Here is a 21,459-nt window from a genome sequence, read left to right as displayed (position 1 = left end):
AAGCCCTTAAAAAAACTGGTTTGCGGCCGGGCGTGGTGGCTCACGCCTGTAATCCTAACTCTCTGGGAGGCCGAGACGGGCGGAATGCTCAAGGTCAGGAGTTCGAAACCAGCCTGAGCAAGAGTGAGACCTCGTCTCTACTATAAATAGAAAGAAATTAATTGGCCAACTAATATATATAGAAAAAATTAGCCGGGCATGGTGGCACATGCCTGTAGTCCCAGCTACTCGGGAGGCTGAGGCAGGAGGATCGCTTGAGCCCAGGAGTTTGAGGTTGCTGTGAGCTAGGCTGACGCCACGGCACTCACTCTAGCCTGGGCAACAAGTGAGACTCTGTCTCAAAAAAAAAAAAAAAAAAAAAAAAAAAAAAAAAAAACTGGTTTGGAACAAAGGGGGCACTAGCTAAATTTAGCTGTTTTCCTCCTCAATCCACATTGTGTATGTAGAAATCCCAGTCTTTAGGTTTACTTCTACATTCTCTTTTTTTAAGACAATTCTCAAAACAAACTTCAAAGTAATTTTATACCTTTTCATCTTATATGTATTGAAAATTAAAAAAAAAAATCAGAGATGGCAATTATTTCAATTTAAAATAAGTTTAATACAAGCAGTAAGCCCCTAATCACACAAGGTAGAGTTTTTGATTTGTATTCTTTCAGGTCAAAAAAAAAAAAACCTTTGGAATGAAATTTGTTTTATTTCCTTTTATGCTAGCTATCTTAAGGAAGATGGTTAGAACTCTTAATACTGAAGATTTGTAGCGAGCTTTTAGAAGGTTAAGAGGTGGTTTTGCCGCAGTGGCTAATCGGCCTTTTTCTGTGTGATTCTTAACTGTGCTCCTTCATGCTGCAGGAGCCTCAGTCTGCTTAGCTAGCTACCCAGAGGAAAGGAGTGATATGATCAGGGTATACTTGTTTGATGTAATACCAGAATTGCATGCTGCTTAAATTTTTCTTCTCCCTTCACAGTGCATTTTTACAACAACAAAAAATTGCTAAACCAGTTTCTTTATAGATTTTTTGATTGGCACATGCATATATTATAATAATTATAAATATATACTTATATATAAATATATATACCCATAGTATACTTTTACATAAATACACACATGTATAATCCTCAAATATACCGTTTTTAGCGCAGCCTGCATTTTCTTACTTCCTTGGTTCATTCTGCACCTCTGCCTTCTCCCGCTCTCATAGTCCTCTCTATCCTGTAAACCATAGTCCACATTCTTAATGTATCACTGAGTGTGCACCCTTCTGTGTTTTTCTCATGCTTGTAACAGACACACCGAATCATGTATTTTGTTAGTAGGGGCTTTGGGTGACAGTTTTACAAAGCGTGGCTCCCATTACACATGCTGCTGCTTGTTTTCTACTCAACAGTACCTCACGGAAATCCTCCCACATCCCTAGATAACACGAATCATTCCCTCTGTTTAATGGTTGCATACCGCTCCAAGGTGTGGCTGTGCCATACCTTCTTCACACATGCCCTCTGTGATATTCATTTTGTTTCTTGCTTTTTGCCCCTGAACAAAACGGCAGTGACCACTCTGCTTATCTATCCATAATTGCTAGCGGTTTGGTTTCTCTGGGATAGAGTCTCAGGTAGGGATTCCTGGGTCAGAAAGGCAGTTGTTTGCAGTGTCCGTAGCTGCTGCTAGATTACTTTCCAGGAAGACTGCAGTACTTTATATGTGTATCAGCCGTGTACGAGAGTATCTCTGTCCGGAGTAGCTGTTGTATGTATTTTTCTACGTTTCTGTTTATTTTTCTAAAGCCTCTTACAGTTCCTTACTTACACTCAAATATGACTAATTTTAATTTGAACTAAATTTCTCAAACAAGCACGAAGTTTACTACCAGTGTTGCAAATGTCTTTTAAGTCTGGGTAATATTTAATAATATGAGGCAAAGAGATCTTTCAAAATGAGTGGTGATTTTTAAAAATATTCATTTAAACAGCTACAGGCAATATCCTCCCTGGCATCTCAGGGAAATTTCTATTCATTCCGTATAGAATTCAGGGAAGAAATCTAGGTCTCTTAGGCTGGGATTCCTCTCTGCCAAATGTGTAGCTTCAGAAAAGATAACAATTTGGGGTGTGATGCAGGGCCAAGGGAAAACTGTTACCAATTTTATTTCCCATCTCCCTACCCTCCTTACATTTTGTATAATTGGTTGCCTTTTAGCAGGACTCATTTTGTGTACCAAGTGATTAACTGGGCTGAGGCCAGACTTTACTTAACACAGAGCCCATGTAAATCAGGCCACGGGGATGTATTCTGTTTGCCTGCCTTACACACATGAAGTGTGGCTGATCCCTGACCCACCAAAAGATCAGATGATGCCAGTTAGAGGAAGGCTGGTGCATGGTTTTAGCCCCAAGGTGAATTACCCGCTTTTAAACTTCATCTCCCACCTCTCCTAATCCAGCCTGAGTACCTAATGAGCGCTGGATAATAACATAGCAACATTTCTTGGTGAAGCTAATCTGATTCTGGATAGCAGGGTTCCAGGCCCACAGCTGAATGAATTGCTTGGTATTTCCAAGTTTGAAAATACTTCTCTCCCCTTTCAAGTGCTCCCTGGCAGCAGGTAAGGAATGTTAAAGCTCCTCTAAGTGCCAATTAAGGCCAATTATAACTCGCCCGGCCTGCTGAGACAGCGAAGTGGAGTTAGTGGAGACTTGTATTCCTATAAAATGGAGAGCTGGCTACCACCGATGACAGGAACACGGTATTTCGTAACTGCCAACAGCCAGTTCGTTGCCCTCCAGAATACCGAATGCCACCCTTGCTGGCCTCTCAGGGATCTGGTTTAGGAAATCCTAAGGTTTTTCTGGGACTTATTTCTATAACAGAAACCTCTGTCATTCTCTGTCTTACTGTTTGGCTCTTCTTTCCCTTCACATGGTGTTGTCCATCCAGTTTCTCCATGGCTGGAATCATAATAGCTGACACTGGACATTTAAGAAGTGCTGGGCGTTGTATTGCATGTGTTATCTTGATTACTCTGCTCCCCTAATGCTGTGGGAAGAGGCGGTTTCAGCTCCCAGGTGAGGACGGAGGTCTCTTGCCCCAGGCGACACAACTAGAAGTGCTCAGAATGCAGGCTGGCCGCCCCCTGAACCCAAACCCTTGACCCCCCCACCCCAGCTGCTGCTGGCTTGCTTGTTTTCTTCAGATGGGCTCAGTCACAGAAGAATTTTTGTCAGTAAAGAACTCCCTTAGTGCACCAGAATAAAACCTACCTGTGCACACCATCCGGACTACAGCTGATACATATAATTTTTGGTCTGTAAGGCACAGATGTTATTCTGTTAAAATGATATTTTAGTCTGTAGTCTTTTTGTCTGTGGTCCTATACTTGTTTTCCTAGGATAAAAGAAATATGACTGTGCCCCTAGACCCAGACACTTAAGCATAAGCCTTCATTGGGAGATTGAATATCAAAATAAACTTTATTTGGCTAGGATATTGGGAAATGGTTTGAAGAAAATAGTGCTTTCCAAGCAGAACAAAAATAGTATTTTATAAAACATTTTATTCAGGGCATTAAGAAAGGCATATGTGATTGTTTATAACTGTGAGCTTCATTCCCATTTTGTGTGTGTGTGTATTTGTGTACATTCTTAGTATACAAAATTGTATCTTCCTGGCTTATACTACCATTTTTCCCTTTTCTGATGTATGTCTTAAAAAGTTCAGATTGTTTCTTCTTTCTATATAAACTTAAGTGTAGGCGTGTGTTTATAGCATTTGAGAGCATTTGCTAAATTTTCATCAGGGCTACAGAAAGACTCTATTCCCAGAACTGTCATTGATTGGCTGGTTCTCACAATGAGTTTCCCCCGCTAATACTATCACCATATGCACAAGGCAACATTAGGACAGCAAGCATTTGTGCTAGGAGGCTGGCAAGGACTCTGGCGTCCTCTCCGGCAGGTGCAGTGACACAGAACTGAGGCTTAGCCTGAGAAAGGGCCCTTAACCCAGTTCTGTTCTGCTGTCAAGGAAACTCCTCAATGCCCACCAGGGAGGGCGGTTGAGGTGCAATGAATAATACCAGGACCTGTTGCAGTCAGTTTTTATACCCATGGAATATTCTTTTTTTTTTTTATTCCTAGCTTAAGAAAAGCTTTAGTGAATTAACCTAAAATCCTTATTTCTGCTAATGTACTTTTGAAAAGATTTGGGAGAAGTATCCTCATCCTGTGCTTCTAAGACCCGCTGATGGCTCTCCCTCTGTGTTCTTTTAGTGTCTGTTAAGGGCCATGGTAGTTTGGGATTGTATGGATGTGGCTGTAAGAAATCTGGGGGAAAGAATGGGTTTCAACCCCCTGGACCTTAACATTGTGGACATGGTTGGAATCTGAGCACTTGCTGTGAAGGTAGAGCAGTAGAGCTACAATTATTTAGAATGTGTGTCTTGTCTGATAGAAGCTGTTTCCATGCCTCAGAACTGTTCCCCTCCCCTTGCAGGCCAAATCATTTCCACACATGTAATTCATAACTTTTCTCAAATATACAGTGGGGGGTGTGTGTGATAGGATTCTGGAGAAGAATCTGCTTTTGACATTTAATGAAAGAGTCCATTCTGAACTATCAGGCATCTTTGCCATTATTATCATAAAACTCAAATCAGTTGACAGTTTTTTCTGTGTTTAACAGTAAGATTTGTCCATTGACCAGAAAGGGATTGTAATAGGGCTGAGATAGGGAAACAGCCAGACCAGGAAGACACTATTTACGAGAAGCCACTAACTTAGAGAAATGTTTGGGTTAAAAATATAAGAGGTTCCCCGGTTTTAATCAATTCCTCCAGCGATTGAACGCCGAACTCTGGACAATCAGGTGGATATGAAATTATACATATTTTACAAATATGCACAGAAATTGGGTTAAGATTTATGTTACTAGACTTAGGGAAAAAAAGCATGCTTAGGTATAACAAAAAAACCACTATTTTTTAAAGTTTAGCAAGGATAGACAGTATAGGGCAAATCAAACATGGAAAAAGGCAGCTAATATTTATAGACATGTTTAACTTTAAGACTTCCAGGCTCTGAGACTTAAAATGTAGGTTTTCTAATGAATTGTGAATTTTCTAATATACCTGGCAATAGCAATGTCAGTTGAAAGGTATTCAGAAAAATCAGAGTATGACTAATACACCTTTTAGCAGGTTAAATTTATAAATTCCATCTTCCCCAGTTTTGGCAAGTTGCCTTTCAAATAGAAGGATTAATTTACACTGGCCAGGACGCCTTGTATGACCATATTAGATGAAATTAGACTCCACCCCCTGTTTTCTGTTGATCTGCCAGGACCTTTGTAATTCAAGTGCTTTTTACAGTAGTAGCAAATGTTACATAAGCCCAAACATGGAGCATATTTGGAGTTGGTGGGCAGACCCAAATCACGATGCAAGCCTGCAGTAGCAAGTGTGCAATGAAGCACAACCAAACTCTGTGAATGGAAGGTAACAGGACGCCCCTCCAGAGCAGCCCTTCCCCGGTGCAAGGGCTGAAAGCTCGGCTGGGTAAGTTTTCCGAGGCAGTTTTCAGAGGCCGGCCTTGGCTCAGGGCCCAGTTCTGGATGAGCCTGCAGAAGGTGGGCTCGGTCTTTGCTGGCATTACATGGAGCCCAGCGGAGGTGGGCAGAGCTAGTGCAGGCCCCTTTCCTCCTGGCGTTGGTCCTGCCCTGGCCAGCAGTGCAGGAGGGCCATGCCACCGCTCAAGTGGTGGCGGGAGGGAGCTCTGCAGAGCCGGGGATCAGAGTGGGTAATCGCAGCAGGAGGGATTAGCTGCGGCAAGCTGTCCGCAGGAGCCATTCTGAAATGTCATTTGAGTGATCTGGCCAAAGTTCAAATGCAGACCCAGTCGAGTTTGCTATTAACTCCAGCGAAGTGCTGAGGTTTGCACCAAACCGTTCCCCGTATCTCAAAACAAGGAGAGTATTGGTTTACGTCGCTCTCTAAAAATGGAGGGACACTGTAACACGCTTTGACGGTTTATTTTTTATCTTGTGGTAAGTGAGGTTGCATGACAGGCAGTTCGCAGTGTTTCCTGTAGAACGTGTTTGAGAACTCTTGTCAGATACTTCAAATCCATAGCAAAGTTTCAAACAGAACACTGCGTCAGGAGGAAGAACAACTTCAAAATACAGACAGTAACCCTAGGCAGTCATTCAGCAACTTCAGTGGAGTGTACAAAAATTTAATTATGGACTGACTGCTAGAAAAGACGATGTTTTTTTTCAGTTGTTTTATTAAGGTAGCCAGCAGAGCTAAGCTGATTCTCCTTGGGCAGGTGGGTAGGCTGTTCTCAGGGTTCCTTTACCTGCCCCGTGCCCTCTGACTTCATGGAGGAAAGTGAAGTGACAGTTGAGTTCTTTAGTTTTCACTGGATTCAAATTTCATGCTTTCTGCAAGAAAGTACTTGCCCAGATGGTTTTAATTGAGGTCGAAATTTAGCTCCCCAGTTGTAGGACTTTAAATACAAATAGATCTTAAACCTTTAATCAAATTGCTCCTGATTCCCTATAATCGATTTTTCTAGGAAACTTTTGTCAGGCAGTTGTAGCTTTGCTGTTTCTGGTTTCGTTTTTGCATATCACTACTTCTGGTGTTTTGTCAGTTGACAGCTCTGGCCTGCAGGTGGAGCAGATGCTGTTTCTCTGCTCAGAAAAATCAACACGTGTCGCAGACTCATTGAAAACATGGGCATTCTTGAGTAATTAATCACCCGTTCCTTATTAACAGGATGTACAGTGAAGGAGGCTGCGTTCCGAGCATGAGATTTTTGTTATTCCCATGTTCCAGTCTTCGGGTCTTCTCCCCTCCTGCACTCAGAATAAACGGAAATAAAAAGGACACAAAGCTAGTGGCAAATAGCAGTGAGACTGTGGCTGGCAGTCCCAGCGCAGCGCTTTTTAGCAGCTGTACCTGGAGCTGCTGCTCTTTCCCGGCCTGGGAACGGGGTGCCCCTTCCTGAGACTCCAGCACAGAAGTTCCAATTTTTAAAAATAAACAAAAACAACCAAATAAAAACAAGACAACTCCTCTAATTAGAGTTTTAGTAGGTTCCTTTTCTTCTCTCTATCCCCATGTATATATGTAAAAATTGGAGTGGTAAAGACATAATTTTGTGTTGTTGTTTTTTTTTAATTCTTGTTTTTGCATTTTGATGATGGCCCTGTATCTTTCATTTAGAAAAAACTGTGACCCATACCCAAAATGTGGCCACAGAGATGTGGTAAGGACTTGTGTGTAAGAACTGAGTATGTTTGATGCTTGAATTACATGTGATATAACATATTGCAGGCTAAACTCGCAATGGTAAATTGCTGAAATTGTAGGGTGTTTTTTTTCCCCCCCAACAGATAGAAGATTAAATGTAAAGTAACTAGAGACTGGTAGGTTTTTGGTTTGGGCACATTTTTTTTTTTCTTTTTGCTGTGTTGGTACCTGAGGAATAGAAACATTTCCAGTAAATGATGGCATGAGAGGAGCACAGGGGAGTGAAATTTTACAAACTGTTGCATGTCACTCAGATAGATCATGTTTGTTTCACACAGGGCGACTGATGCTACACTCTGTCTGCATCACTTAGGTCATTCGTTCTCAAACTATGGCCCATGCGCCTCATGCAGGTGTTTTCTTGCCCGTTTGTTTTTTTACTTCAAAATAAGACATGTGCAGTGTGCATGGGAATTTGTTCATAGTTTTTTTGAAACTATAGTCCAGCCCTCCAACGGTCTGCGGGACAGTGAACTGGCCCCCTGTTTAAAAAGTTTGAGGACCCCTGACTTGGGTGTCATATCCTGGGGATGGCAGAGAGAAGTCCTTATGGCTGTTAGCAAAGTAGAAGTGTCCCCCAGCGTATCATTCACCGCATGCATGATGTCTGTAGTTAGAAATGGTGACACGAAGATCACAGAGGTGGTTAAACAGTTTGGCGGCTATATTTTGCTCACAGTAGTAGTAGCCTTTTTCCCCAAAAGATACTTTCCCCGAGAGAGAGAGAAAGAGAGAACGTGTGTGTGTTTGAGAGCATGACAACCCTCGGGTTAAAAGTTTGCACCTTGAACAGGGTTGCAGGAGCGTAGCAAGGACACCCTTCAGGAAATAAACTGATCACTCGGGCCATTCAGCTTGCTTTAAGACAAGTTGTCTGTGACAGTCTTATGAAGAAGAGATGTTACATTCACAGCCCAGGTGATCAACTGTTACATTTCAGTACCCCCATCTTTTTCTCTATCATTCCATCTCTTTCAGTAAAGCATTTGGATTTTTTTTTTTAAAGCCCTTTTACAAACGTTTGCAAAGAACTACAAAGTTAAGCAGGCAGGGAAGGAATATTCCCCAGATAGTCAATACGTTTTTCATATTTCTCGCATACTTGAAAGCAAAGTTCGGAAAGAACAGTCCTCTTGGGAAGAATTCCTGGCAGGAGGATTATTTGAGGTTGCCATATTTCTGCTCTTTTCTTAGCAACATTATTTACAATCCATTCACGCCTGCCCCTTCCCCCACAAGAGTGGAGTTCTCCGATGTAATCTGCCCTTTGTGATCTGTTCGCTTTCATGCAGCCCGTGTGAATGGGTATGCCGCAGTGCACGCCCTGCCCAGAGACGGGGAAATGCCAAGAGACCCGAATACTTTAGTGGGCCCTTTCTTTGTGTCATAAAGCACTGACTTGAAGAGCTTGATAATTTGATTATAGACCCTTGGTGAAAAGTTGTTTCAAGTGGCCCAAGCGCTGTAAATGACTCTCTTTTCTGCACATTCCCCTTACGTTTTAATTTAAAAAGCACCTTCACATTAGGGGGAGGAGAAATGCATTTGGCAGAGGTAGCAGTTGGAGACTAATTTGTTAGGGCAGCTAGTTTGAAATCATCCTTTTCAGTTAAATCTCTCTGGTGGAAATGATGCCGAGTGCTTTGTGGTAAAGACTTTTTCTTTCTCAGTGTTCGCCAGTTTCATTTGTAACCCACCTGAGCATGCTCTGAAGCTGCCTCCCAGCTCCAGTTTGGCTGGTTGTCCTTTGAGGAACCGCGTGTCAGAGGTCAGCTCTGGATTTGCCAACTTGCGATTTGAATGTTGCAGGGACTGTCCTACCAATTCGCTTCCTTTTTTCAGCAATTAGACTAAACCCAACTCTCTCTGGAATAGTTTCACCAAGTGCCTTGGGGAATCTAAACCAGGCGTCCTCAAACTACAGCCCCCGGGCCACATGCGGCCCACCTAGTGTTTTTCCACCGCTGCCTGTCCTGCTTAGCAGCCAACTGGCCCGGGCCCACAGTGCGCATGTGTGGAATGTGGGCCGCACTCTCCAACGGCCCTCCAAAGGTCTGGGGGACAGTGAACTGGCCCCCAGTTTAAAAAGTTTGAGGGCCCCTGATCTAAACAAATTGGATCAAAGAAAACAGATTTATTATTATTATTTTTTAAGAAAACAGATTTAGAATTAAAAAGACCCCATGACAACTGAGAGTGGATGGAATAGGACCATGTTTGCTGATGAGGCATATATGAGCACTTTTAAAAAGAAAACAAAATTTACAGGAAAAAGTTGACAATAATAAATATAGTGAGAAAATATTAAATGCCTGATGTCCATGTGTAGCCTGTGTTATGATTTTAAGTGGAATGCCAAGTATTTTTGAATAATTATTAGGGAAAATACATGTACAACTCCAGTGTCAAACCCAAAGTCATTCTTTCACAGATACTGTTGCTTAGGACAATTCTAAATTAGATAGCTCCTAGTCAGCCACTGAATTTTTAAAAATGTGTTAAGTAAATAATAGTCCATACATCATACAGATTTGGTGAAGGATTCAAGATGTGATTCAGTTGTGAATGACAAAAGTTGAGGGAAACCACTGATGTGTGTGGAGCAAAGTAGATGTGTAAGAAAGAGGTCCTGAGATTTAAAATAAAATAAATAGAGTCTTGATTTATAGTCTGCCTCAGGTCCTACTCTGGGTGTTTCTTAGGGGTTGTAATCCTTATGAAAAACAGATGACCCCAGTTGACACCGCCCAAGTTGTGTTTGGTGACTTTGAAGTATGACAGTTTGGGCTAACTGGGAACTGTATAACAACACATTGCAATTATTTTTCAACCTAAACATAAAAATATTTAATTAATTCCATAAACAGACAGCTTAATGAATGATCTGAAGTTTCTAAACTGAGTTTTTGGTATAAGCATTGTTACTTGCTATGCCTGGCCAAAGACTCTGTGCATCTTTATCTGTGTTTTACTTTTTATAGCCATGTGTGAACTTGATTATGAAAAATCCTTACTTTAAATAGGATCGTGATTGTGGGTGTTTGTGGAATGGGGCTGCCAGAGACCACAGGAAATCATATATTCTTTGAAGTGTGCCTTGGTATTTCTTGTAAGGCCCTTTTGTGCAGAGTGAGCACTCTGTTTAACCTCACCTGACTGAATCTATCTAAAAGTGTGAGTTTCAAGAAAAATTTGTGGGTTGTAGGAATTGTTTTGATAATCTGCCCCAAATTTCCACCCTTGGTCCATAAACTGAATTTTAGACTTCATCTTTACTTTATTCCTTTCCACCTGCAGTTCTTCCTCAGTGTCTTATGAGTTCTTTCGGGAAAATGAGCCAGCCTTTCATTTATGAAATAATTGTAGCTGGAATGAACATTCTTTCTGTTTGGTATTCATTTGTTCATTTTTAAATGAACTCTAAAAGTTGAGCTCCTGTTTGAGAAGGGCTTAGTATCTTCCTGGAATGGCATCTCAAAAATATATAAACTAAGTCCTTACCTTACTGTAGATCATAACTTAGAGTAGAGATGATTTGATTTGTTCTTTTTTTTTTTTTTGAGGCAGAGTCTCACTCTGTTGTCCAAGCTAGAGTGCCGTGGCATCAGCCTAGCTCACAGCAGCCACAAACTCCAGGGCTCAAGCGATCCTCCTGCCTCAGCCTCCCGAGTAGCTGGGACTACAGGCATGCTCCACCATGCCCAGCTAATTTTTTCTATATATTTTTAGTTGGCCAATTAATTTCTTTCTATTTTTAGTAGAGACAGGGGTCTCGCTCTTGCTCAGGCTGGTTTCGAACTCCTGACCTCGAGCAATCCACCCGCCTCAGCCTCCCAGAGTGCTAGGATTACAGGCGTGAGCCACCACACCCTGGCCTGGTCTGATTTGTTCTTAATTACTTTCCACCTGCTTTAGTAATCAGGAGGTGTTATAAATACTTTTCTGTCTAAAGAAATGAGTCTGTAGCAGGCATCAGCTGAACTAACAGGGGGCATCTGTCACTGTTGAGTTCCCAGTACCTGGTCTGGGCTGCAGGCTTTGCAACTCCTTATTGTTTAATCCCCAGCGGCTCTGCAAAGTAGACTTGGCAGATGAAGACGCTGTCAGGGAGGATGGAGTGGGCTGGTTGCCTAGGGTCACCCAGCCAGTAACGGGCAGAGCAAGGATATGAACCCACATAACTCCGACTCCAAAGTTCCTGCCCTTTTCAGGCCATCTATGAAGTATTTTCAGTTGACTTTGGATTTTACGTAGGCTCGTTACTTACTCAGCCGGTGCGTATCAAGGCTGTGGCCTACAGGATCGCTTGAGCCCAGGAATCTGAGGTTGCTGTAAGCGAGGCTGACACCAGGGCACTCTAACCCCGGCAACAGGGCGAGACTCTGTCTCAAAAAAAGAAAGAAAAGAAAAAGACTGTGGCCTGCAGCCCTGAGTCTCTCCTGGGAAGGCGACCGTAGATAACCGGAGAGGGACTAGGAGCGTGCATAATTGTATTGGTCGGTGGGGTGCAGCCTAATACTATCCAACGGGTGTTTGCTGCTCTTCCTGATGGTCGTTTGTAGAACATGTTCCTCTGGGAACTGTGTGAGTTGATTCCTTTTAGCCAAGCCTGAAAGACAGCCCTGATTGGTCCTTTCTACCACGATTCTTTCTTCAAACCATCTTGGATAGTTTAAGGATTCCTGAGCAGGAAAAAAAAAAAAATTCTACGCTGGCCGACACACCCATAACTGATCTTTAGGAGTGCAAAATGGAAAGATGAAATTTAAAATTTTTGGTTTGCCCCTAAACAGATTCTAGGTCTCACCCTGAATTTACAAAAACGCTGTCATCAATGACCTTGTATGTTCAGCCTGTGTAGACTTTTATGCTAACAGTTAGCCTCCTTTTGCTGAGCACTTGGAAGGTGGGTGTCTTCCAGATTTATGTCCCAACCCTCACCTTTGCCCCTGCCTTGGAATCATGTGTTACAGCTTACAGTAACAGCGATGCCATTTGAGAGCAGACAAGTTGCTGTGTGCTTTCACTTGGATGCTGAACCCAGCCTGCCCCTTAACTAGCTGTGTGACATTGGGTGACTGACTTGGGTCCTTTAAAGCCTCTACTTCCTCATCTAGAAAGTGGGGATAATGATATTGTCTACTTTGTTAGAAAGATGGTCAGGAATGAATGAGATAGTTCTCTTAAAACCCATAGCATGGCACCTGGCACACGGTTTCTGCCCAGTTAACAGTAGCAGCTGTTGGTGATGATGCTAAAGGCGAGACTTCTCATTGGTCAGTTGTTCGGATTACAAAAGATTAGTAAAAGGTTTAATAAGATAAAAGAGCCCTGAGTAAAAGTTGTTTTGTGGGGGTCTCTTAGTCGTTAGCCACTCTTGCATGATGCCAGTTGAGAATGGGAGAGATTGATACTGTGCTCATGAATGATAGTATGCTTTGCTTTATTTTGGCATGTGTGAAATTGAGACCAGAACACCAAATTAAATTTCACTTTTTAAAAAGCATCTATTAATATTTGATAGTCAAATAAACTGTATTATAGGAAAACAATAGACCTATAATACCAGGGATAACTTTTTTAAAAAGCTTGACGTACATCCCTCTAGATTTCTTTCAATTATGAATGAAAGCATTTGAAGTTACAATTTGTCTTGACTGCTTTTTAGGTTTGTGCCCTAACTTTAACACTTTTGGTACATTATAAATTATTTTTAGTTTTCAAAGCACTATTTATTTGTGATATAAACAGATCTAGTTATTTGCTTTGAAATGTTTTTGGTTTCTGCCTAGGTGTTAATATTTATATTGTTGAAATCTCAGCATGAATACAAACTTGCAAGTGCAGTATTATTGGTGGTGTCCATTTTGGAAGACCTACAGGGAGCTGTCATCTCTCCCACCACAACCCCCGTATCCTGCCCTTGCCTTCAGCCTTGTCACATGTTGAAGCCACCAGAGGGAAGAGAGGCCTGTGAAGCTCCCTCTCTGTCTCTCCTTCATCCCTTCTTCCCCTGCACCATGTCTGTCTGTCTGTCCCGTCATCCCTCCCGACACAATAATACACACACATACACACACACACTCGGGCATGTTTGTCTGCCTTTGTCCCTGCTCTGTCCCTGTATCCATACTTGTCTGTCTGTCGATCTGCACGCCTGTCTCCCCTTGCTGGAGCCGTGCACAGTGCCCTCCTCATTTAGGGACAGAGCGTGCTTTCTCTGGGCTGGTGCCAGACCCCGGAGAGAGGCGCGCTTTGAAAACTCAACTTGGACTCCTCAGCAGAGACCACATCGCGGTATGCTCAGCATCTGGCCGCCAGTCTGTCCATTTAATGTAAGGCCCCTAACCCTACCCGTACTCTGCCCGTTTCTCTTTTGATCTAGGAACACTTGTTTTTTTAACCTGGAAGCCCGGTTTAAAATCTTACGAAAAGTAAAGACCCGTGGTGAAAGGAAGAGGTGGGCCCATCTCGACTATGATTAATTGGGTTTTTCCGCCTTGCTTTTCTCGTGAGGGCAAAGCCAGAGGCTGTCCCTGTCACAGAAGAAGTTACCAGTCAATGAAGTAAAGGAACGCTTCATGCGGTAGCAGGACAGGAATCTGAGCTGGCACTCTCCTGCCAGGATCTCAGCTCCTTACACACACGTGTGCACACAGACACACACAGTCTGTTTCAAGTCTTGGTGCACGAAGGACATTCACGATACATTGCCACTCTTAGTTTTGAAATAGCTTTTATTGTTGAAGTAGAAAATAGAATTTTTGTGCAATATTAATACATCAGCATCCTTTCAGCGGTAGTCAATTTTAAATCTTGATTTTTCTAGTACTGAAGCCCATAGTAAGAGTTAATAGACAAGAAAAGATGATGTTAACTGAAGAAAACAGGGAGGGTGGACCATAATGGGAACAGAAAATTGGAAGGACAAGCGTAAAGTTAGTCGTCAGTGCTACTGTAACACAACACGCATTCCTAAAAACTTACTGCATTATGCAAAATTGTGCAATAAAAACCACATGAGGATTATTGGGAAAATGGGGTTACAGCACAACACTGGAAAACTCCATCAGTGACACACCGAGGAGATAGAACCCTGATGACAGCAGGAGCACGGTCTTACGTATGCTAAATAGTTTAAGAGTGCGTAAATACTAGAGTAAACATGCAGCTTATCCTGAAAAGGCCTGGCGTTTGCGTATTGTACTCGTGTGAGTTACTGTGAGGTGGTGGAGGAGCTCATCTGAAATCGGACGGAAAGTTGCGAGCCCCAGATGTGGACGGGTCCAGGCCGCGATCCAGGGTGAACTGAGGTGGGCCTCGGGTGTTCGAGGGGTGCACTTTGCATGTGCCCACGTGGCTCAGCTCAGCGAGGCGTAGTCTTCTGCACTCTGTTTTGACAGACAAAAATCACCAGAAAGCAAATACAAAATCGCATTATGCTCGAGTCCTTCCTCAGTGTGTCAGTGGCTTTGGAATACGTGTGCATTCTCAGAACAAGCTTTGTAGCAGAAGTGACAGTGTTTGATTACATCGGGAATGTTATCGTTTGCTCTGCAGAGAAAATACATCACATTCGCTCTGAGCCACCCGAGGGGGGTGGTACCCTGCAGCACCCTGGGCCGGTCTGGACGTGGATTGGGGAGTGTTTCGGGTTATCCCTGGCAGAGGGGCCTACGTGATAAAGTGGTAGGGGAGCCGGGAACACGAACCATCCTGAAGTCCTGCTGAAGAATCGTCCTGTCCAAAATGCCAATAATGCCCCCGTGGGAGACTGGTCAGTAGTAGACTAGGAGGAGGACAAAATGATAAGAGTTGTTAATTTAAATTAAAATGTTGAGTAAAAAAAGTATTTTATGTGACTTTGGTAAGAACAGTGAAAATAGTTTGCTGTTGATGGAAGTTTGAAAAACACTAGTTTAGGATAAATAGTAGCAAATACTTCCGTGTAGTGGCATGTGTCATGTACCAAGCAGTGTTCTCAGCACCATGTAGATGCTAACTTACCGAGCTGTGGGTAATAGTTGTTGAGGCGTCAGCCTGGTCTGGGGCAGTCTCTCAGCCTTGCTGCACAGTAGAATCACACAGGGAAGTGTGTCAAAGTCCGGGTGCCCAGGTTGCACACCAAACCAATTAAATCTAATCTCTGAAGGAGCAACCTGTGCATATGTGTTTTTTAAAGCTCCTTGGGTAATTCCTGCACGTAGCCGAGGTTGACAGCCACTGGTGTAGGGCCTTTTGAAAGTCACTCCTTTTCACAAGAAAAACCGTACCAGTCAGGCGGATGTTAATTGAGGACCTACTCTGTGCCGTGCCTTACAGAGGAAGACCACTGAGACACGGCTCCTAGGAACTTTGAGGCAGGTGACAAAGCGTAAACCGTTTGCAATTCTGGCTGACAAATGGCTGACATTTGGAAGTATGTTCGGAGTGTTTGGGGATCACAGAAGAGAATTAAAAACTAAATTAAAAAAAAAAAACCTCAGATCCCAAATTTGGAAAATTATTAAACGAAACTGACTTTAGTTTTCCTTTCTTACATACAGCTTTCATGCTGGGGGGAAGGGAAGGGAGAAGGCAAGAAGCACTTACACATTGCTGTCCATTTAACCTTTCTAACTTGATTGTAGCCTTTGTGCAGTTGAGTTGGGGAATTTGAATTCTGTCAGCAGCATAAGAATGTCTTCCTGGTGTAAAATAAGCTTTTAAGAACCTCGTAAGGCATCACTGAAGTAATGTCCTCCCAGGAATAAGTCTCCACGGCTTCACTGCGAGGCTCAGGACTACTATTAGAACTTTGGAACGTACCATTTAAGTGGCGCTTGTAGCCATCGATTCTAATATGCTTAATGTTTTAAATACTCGGATGGCTTCCATATTGTGATGTCAGTGTTGGACCACGTACATTTTAAAACTTATAGTTAAGCAAATGTGTGAATTTTAAGTTACGGGTTTAGTTGAAAGCAGCCACTAAGGTGCTCCAGTGGGTAAAGTTACCAAATAATTTACTTGTTTCCAACCATAACATCCTTCAGCAGCTCTTGATTTACATTAGTATGGATTGCCTGACTGAGAAAACCTGATTCTCCTGTGGATAGGTTTATTTTCAGCTAAACCTTTGTAGTCTGTACTTAACCATGAATTACTTCCTGGTTTAGAAAACAGGCGTAGCTATTTGTGGTATTTTTGTCTTGCGCCTTTGGCATCTTGGTGGTGTGAACCAGAGCTATGCCATCTGTAGTCAAGTGAGATTATTAAAAAGGGGGGAGGGTGAAGTGATTCACTGGAAAATTTCAGCACAGATTCTTGAGGAATGATAAGATAACTCTAGAAACAATCTTATTTGGTGTCACATGCTAGTGGGTAGTGACAGAAAAACAAAGAAGGAACAATTTGTTTCTCAAGATTTTGCTATTTTGAAAAGCAGAAAGGTGCTATGAGAGAAAGAAAGAATTCCATGCAGTGTGAATTAGCAGGGCTCTGCAGATGAATTAATGATTTTCCTCTCTGAATGCAAGTTGGAGCCAGTGTGTTTCATTTCTGGCATGCAAAACCCCAAAGGCAGTATTCTCATGTTGAGCCCGGTTGCTTAATTTCCTGATAGGTGTATGTGATACACCTTTTTCAGCTGAGATACTTGGGAAACAGAAGAACCCTTTCCTATAATCCTAAGTAAGTCTGTGAGACCTAGATAAGCCACGTCTGAAAGGGGCTGAGTTTAGCATATTTTCGCTTAATGGTACATGTTTTAACCTAACTGTGTTGATTTCAGGGAGCTCTTCCAGAGTTCCATTTGAGATTTGCCTGAAACGTGGTGTCTTTTTTTTTTTTTTCTATTCTCTTTTTTGTTTCCAGAAAGAAGACATAGCTCATCCAGCAAGCCTTCTCTGGCCGTTCCTCCCACTTCAGTATTTTCCTTCTTCCCTTCTCTGTCCAAAAGCAAAGGAGGCAGTGCAAGTGGAAGCAACCGTTCTTCCAGCGGAGGTGTCCTTAGCACGTCCTCGTCCACTTCCAAGCTGTCGAAATCGCCCAAAGAGAAACCGCCACTCAGGGGGAACACCAGGCCAATGCACCCCATTCAGCAGAGTAGAGCCCCCCATAGTAGAATGTGAGTATGGCCAAAAAGGCTTCTAAGGCTTCCTGACTAGCAATGCAGCACTGGCGTCTGGCAGCGTCTGCAAATACCGTGAAAGAGAGCCCATTTGGGGAGAATGCAAATATGTGTTGTTGGTTCTTTTTTTTTTTTTTTTTTAATCCCTTATTGTATCTTAGGAAATTTTTTCAGAGTAGTACTAGCAATAATAATAAGTTTAATGAGACTTACTTAGTGATCCTTTATTATGTGCCTGACACTAGGCTGTGTATGTGTACTCATTGAATTCTCACAAGCATCCTGTGGCAGGCGTCCTCAAACTACGGCCCGCGGGCCACATGCAGGTGTTTTTTGCCCGTTTGTTTTTTTACTTCAAAATAAGATGTGTGCATAGGAATTTGTTCATGGTTTTTTTTAAACTATAGTCCGGCCCTCCAACGGTCTGAGGGACAGTGGACTGGCGCCCTGTTTAAAAAGTTTGAGGACCCCTGCCCTGTGGGATAGATAACGTTGTTATCCTCGTTTTCCAGAGGAGGAGAAGGAAGCTTAATGAGGTGGAGGAGCTTTGTCCAAGAAAACTTCAAGACAGCCAGGCCTGGATTCAAATCCCACTGGTGTCACTTCCCAGCTGTGGGGCTTTGGGCACAGCACCGTGTCTGTTGTAAAAGTAGCCACCGTGCGGGGTTCTTGTGAATTAAGTTAATGAACGTCAAGCGCCTGCAGTCGTGTCTGGCCCACAGGAGACAGTTGGCGAATGGATGTTGGCGCTCTTGCTGCTGTCGCTGTTGGGAGTGGCAGTGATAAGGCGAAGAGGTTCCCAGATGCTGTTCTAGGGTTTTCTGGGGCCTGCAAAGCAAATAGGGAAGCAGCGCCTCCTCCCCTGAGCCTCGGGTTCGTGTCACCGCAGCGATGAGGGAAGACTGAGGAAGTTCGCGCCTGTCCCCGCAAGTGTCTGGCAGGTTGCCACGGGGGCTGTGTAGGTTGCCAGGCTCCCTGGGGTCACGTGAGGGGGCGGCCGTGCCCTCCCAGATAACCCACGTGTCTTGCCTGCTCGTGGCACCCTCAGCCTGCTGGCGGGGGGCTTTTACTGGGCCTGCCTCCCTTTGGAGGGCGTGCCACACAGCTCGGTCCCAAGACCCGGTGACCTGGCTCGTCTCGAGGCAGGGCCAGCAGCCGGTACCGCTCAAGGGCCTTGCCGGCCGGGAGAGGCGGGGTGTCTTGCAGCATCTCCGCTGCTGCCAGGCTGTTTCAGGTGCCCCTATTTGGGGCGATTTGCCCTGGCTGCTAAGCCCCCAGGCCCTGCTCATCTGTCAGAAGTGCAGTACACAAGCTTGGCTTTCATTCCGGGAGCTATCTGAAAGGCAAAGAAAATGCCAGCGCAGCGCACAAGTCACTTGCTGGCTTAACTGTTGCTAGAGCACGACTCCGCTGAAGAAAGTGTAGGTGGAACAGCCTTGTCTATCTGAGTCTTCACTGTTTGGAGCTAGGAGTTTAGAGGGGGACAAGCCGGCTGTTAGCGTCCTAGCTACACGTTCAGTTTCACCAAGCAAAGCAATATGTCAGTACGATTCTAAGAGGAATCAGTTCTTTGTTAGTGGCACTTTGTTAGTGGTGAGAGTTAGTTCAGCTCTCACCAACTGTGTACCGGGTGCTTGCATTCTAAGCTTCGATCACAGACGCTTCCTTCAGGGACTGGACAGTTGCCACTTTAGTGACACAACGTGTATTCACTAAATGTTGGTCTCACGGGCAGAAGCAGGGCCGCCTCTTGGAGATGACGTCAGGCATGTTTGAGTTCTCACAGGTTTTTAGCGACATGTCTTGGAAGTGTTTGCTCACTCAGAAGTTTCCTGTGTTTTGGTAAATTCTTTCTTAAAAATGGCACTTCTCAAAAGAGATTCTCTAAGGGTTCTGCAAATAGTCTTTGATCCTCTTAGATCTTTTCATGTTTTGCTTCTTATAGAAATTGCACTGGGTACCAGATTCAAGTCTCCCGTAGGCTCACGTGTGAAATGTTTCTAAAATGATAAAAGGTCAGGTAAATCTGATGGGCCACTGAGGGTTTTGTCTCACCAGAAGGGCTTACCGACTTGATAAGTGTGAACCTTACTGGTTTTTCTGGATAGTCCTAACATAATTCATAAGTTGCCTTCTAAGAACGTGGCCCTGCGGGGTGTTCGGGCAGACCCAGGCTCTGCGCTTATTCCTGGGGCTCCCCATTTACCTGGGGCCCCTGGGTACTAGACACTGGTGTTCCCGCTTCTTCCTGCCACAGCATGACACCCTCTGTGAAAGTGGAGAAGATTCATCCCAAGGTGGATGGCGCACCGCTGAAATCTGCCGTGGGGCCACCCTGTCCTGCTACTGTGAGTTCCTCAGTCAAGCCTGGCCTTAACTGCCCCTCAATACCAAAGCCAACCTTGCCTTCGCCTGGACAGATCCTGAATGGCAAAGGGCTTCCCGCACCGCCCGCTCTGGAAAAGAAATCGGAAGACAGTTCCAATAATAGGAAATTTTTAAATAAGAGATTGTCAGGTAACTTCACCTTGTCTTTCTTACTAATGTTTCTTTGTACATTCCATGGGCATTCGTAGGGAGCAATCAACTGCTCTCTCTAAGTCTTCTTTGAAAAACTGGTCAACTCCACTTTAGGAGGAAGTTTCTTAGGCAGGATGCTTGTCTTCTTCATCTTGGTTTTGAAGAGCATCAGAGTGTGTGTGTGTGTGTGTGTGTGTGTGTGTGTGTGTGTGTGTGTGTGTGTGTAATATAAAAATGGATTTCTAAGGCCAGACACAGTGGCTCACGCCTTTAATCCTAGCACTCTAGGAGGTTGAGGTGGGAGGATCGCTCAAGTTCAGGAGTTCGAGAACAGCCTGAGCAAGAGCAAGACCCCCATCTCTACTAAAAAAATAGAAATTAATTGGCCAACTAAAAATATATACAAAAAAATAGCCAGGCATGGTGGTGCATGCCTGTAGTCCCAGCTACTCGGGAGGCTGAGGCAGGAGGATCGCTTGAGCCCAGGATTTTGAGGTGCTGTGAGCGAGGCTGATGCCACGGCACTCTAGGGTGGGGAAGAGAGTAAGACTCTGTCTCAAAAAAAAAAAAAAAAAAAAAAAAAAACTTTCTAGTGGAGTGTTTCTGGGAGTAGCGATGAGGTGATGCTGACTTAACAGCACCCTCCCTGCCAGCGGATGGCCGCAGTCGCCCCTGCTCCTTTAGTGCCGCTGCTTCCTGCAGTGCTCGCACGCTATGTGTTTTGTATTTGTTGATAGTTTGGTGGGCTTTATTTAAGCTGTAATTTGTCTAACTATCTTGAAATTGCCCCTCTGTTTTCTTATTTACAAAATACCTAGAGAAGTGGGCACGCTTGTAGCTCCAACTCGGGTGGTGCAAAGGCAGTATGTGTAAGCTAAATGTTTGTAGCCCCCCAATATTCTGAAATTAAAAAGAAAATGCATAGAGGAGTGCTTGGCAAGCCCATTGTAATGTCTGTGTGCTTTTGACAGAGAGAGAGTTTGATCCTGACATCCACTGTGGTGTCATTGATCTGGACACCAAGAAGCCCTGCACCCGGTCTTTGACATGCAAGGTAGGTGGCTTCCTGAAGGTAGAGCTAAAGACCCCGATAAACACGGGGAGCTGGCTTGTACCTCACTGCTCCCAAAGTCTTTCTAACCCGCAGGCGATGCAATGCCATGTGAGCTGTTCTGAATTGTGTAAATGTGGAAATAACTTGGTTCTCAAATTGGCAAAATGCGAAGTATGTTATAATTATAATCTTGACAGAGATTTTGTTTCTAATGAGCAGTGTTATATTCAAGGGAATAGTGTTCTTTCCTACTCCTAACCAGTCTGTTACTTTCAAAGACTTATAATATTTCCACATAGAAATTTAATACAAGAGGCTGCTGTGACTTAAAATTATACCGACTTAAAACCAGTCCAGAGATTTCTTTTGCATATATATATAAATATTTTTTAAATGTATAATCCATGGTTCTTAAATTTTAAATGACCACTTTTTAAAAATCTGTGACTTTGAGATAGCCTTAT

The 21,459-nt window shown here is 43.6% G+C and overlaps 1 protein-coding gene across 1 annotated transcript in view; it reads left to right on the top strand.

The window, feature by feature from the left end:
- Positions 1 to 21,459, top strand: part of ATXN7 (ataxin 7) — a 115,955-nt gene that overhangs the window by 72,433 nt on the left and 22,063 nt on the right. Inside the window, exons 5-7 of the mRNA XM_020284677.2 lie at positions 17,166 to 17,418; positions 19,679 to 19,938; positions 20,913 to 20,995. Coding sequence (XP_020140266.2) covers positions 17,166 to 17,418; positions 19,679 to 19,938; positions 20,913 to 20,995 — 596 coding nt within the window. The remainder of the gene's footprint in view (positions 1 to 17,165; positions 17,419 to 19,678; positions 19,939 to 20,912; positions 20,996 to 21,459) is intronic.

Source organism: Microcebus murinus, chromosome 30, assembly GCF_040939455.1.
Source record: "Microcebus murinus isolate Inina chromosome 30, M.murinus_Inina_mat1.0, whole genome shotgun sequence".
In the NCBI taxonomy this organism is placed as follows: domain Eukaryota; kingdom Metazoa; phylum Chordata; class Mammalia; order Primates; family Cheirogaleidae; genus Microcebus; species Microcebus murinus.
This window is presented reverse-complemented; position numbering and strand designations above follow the sequence as displayed.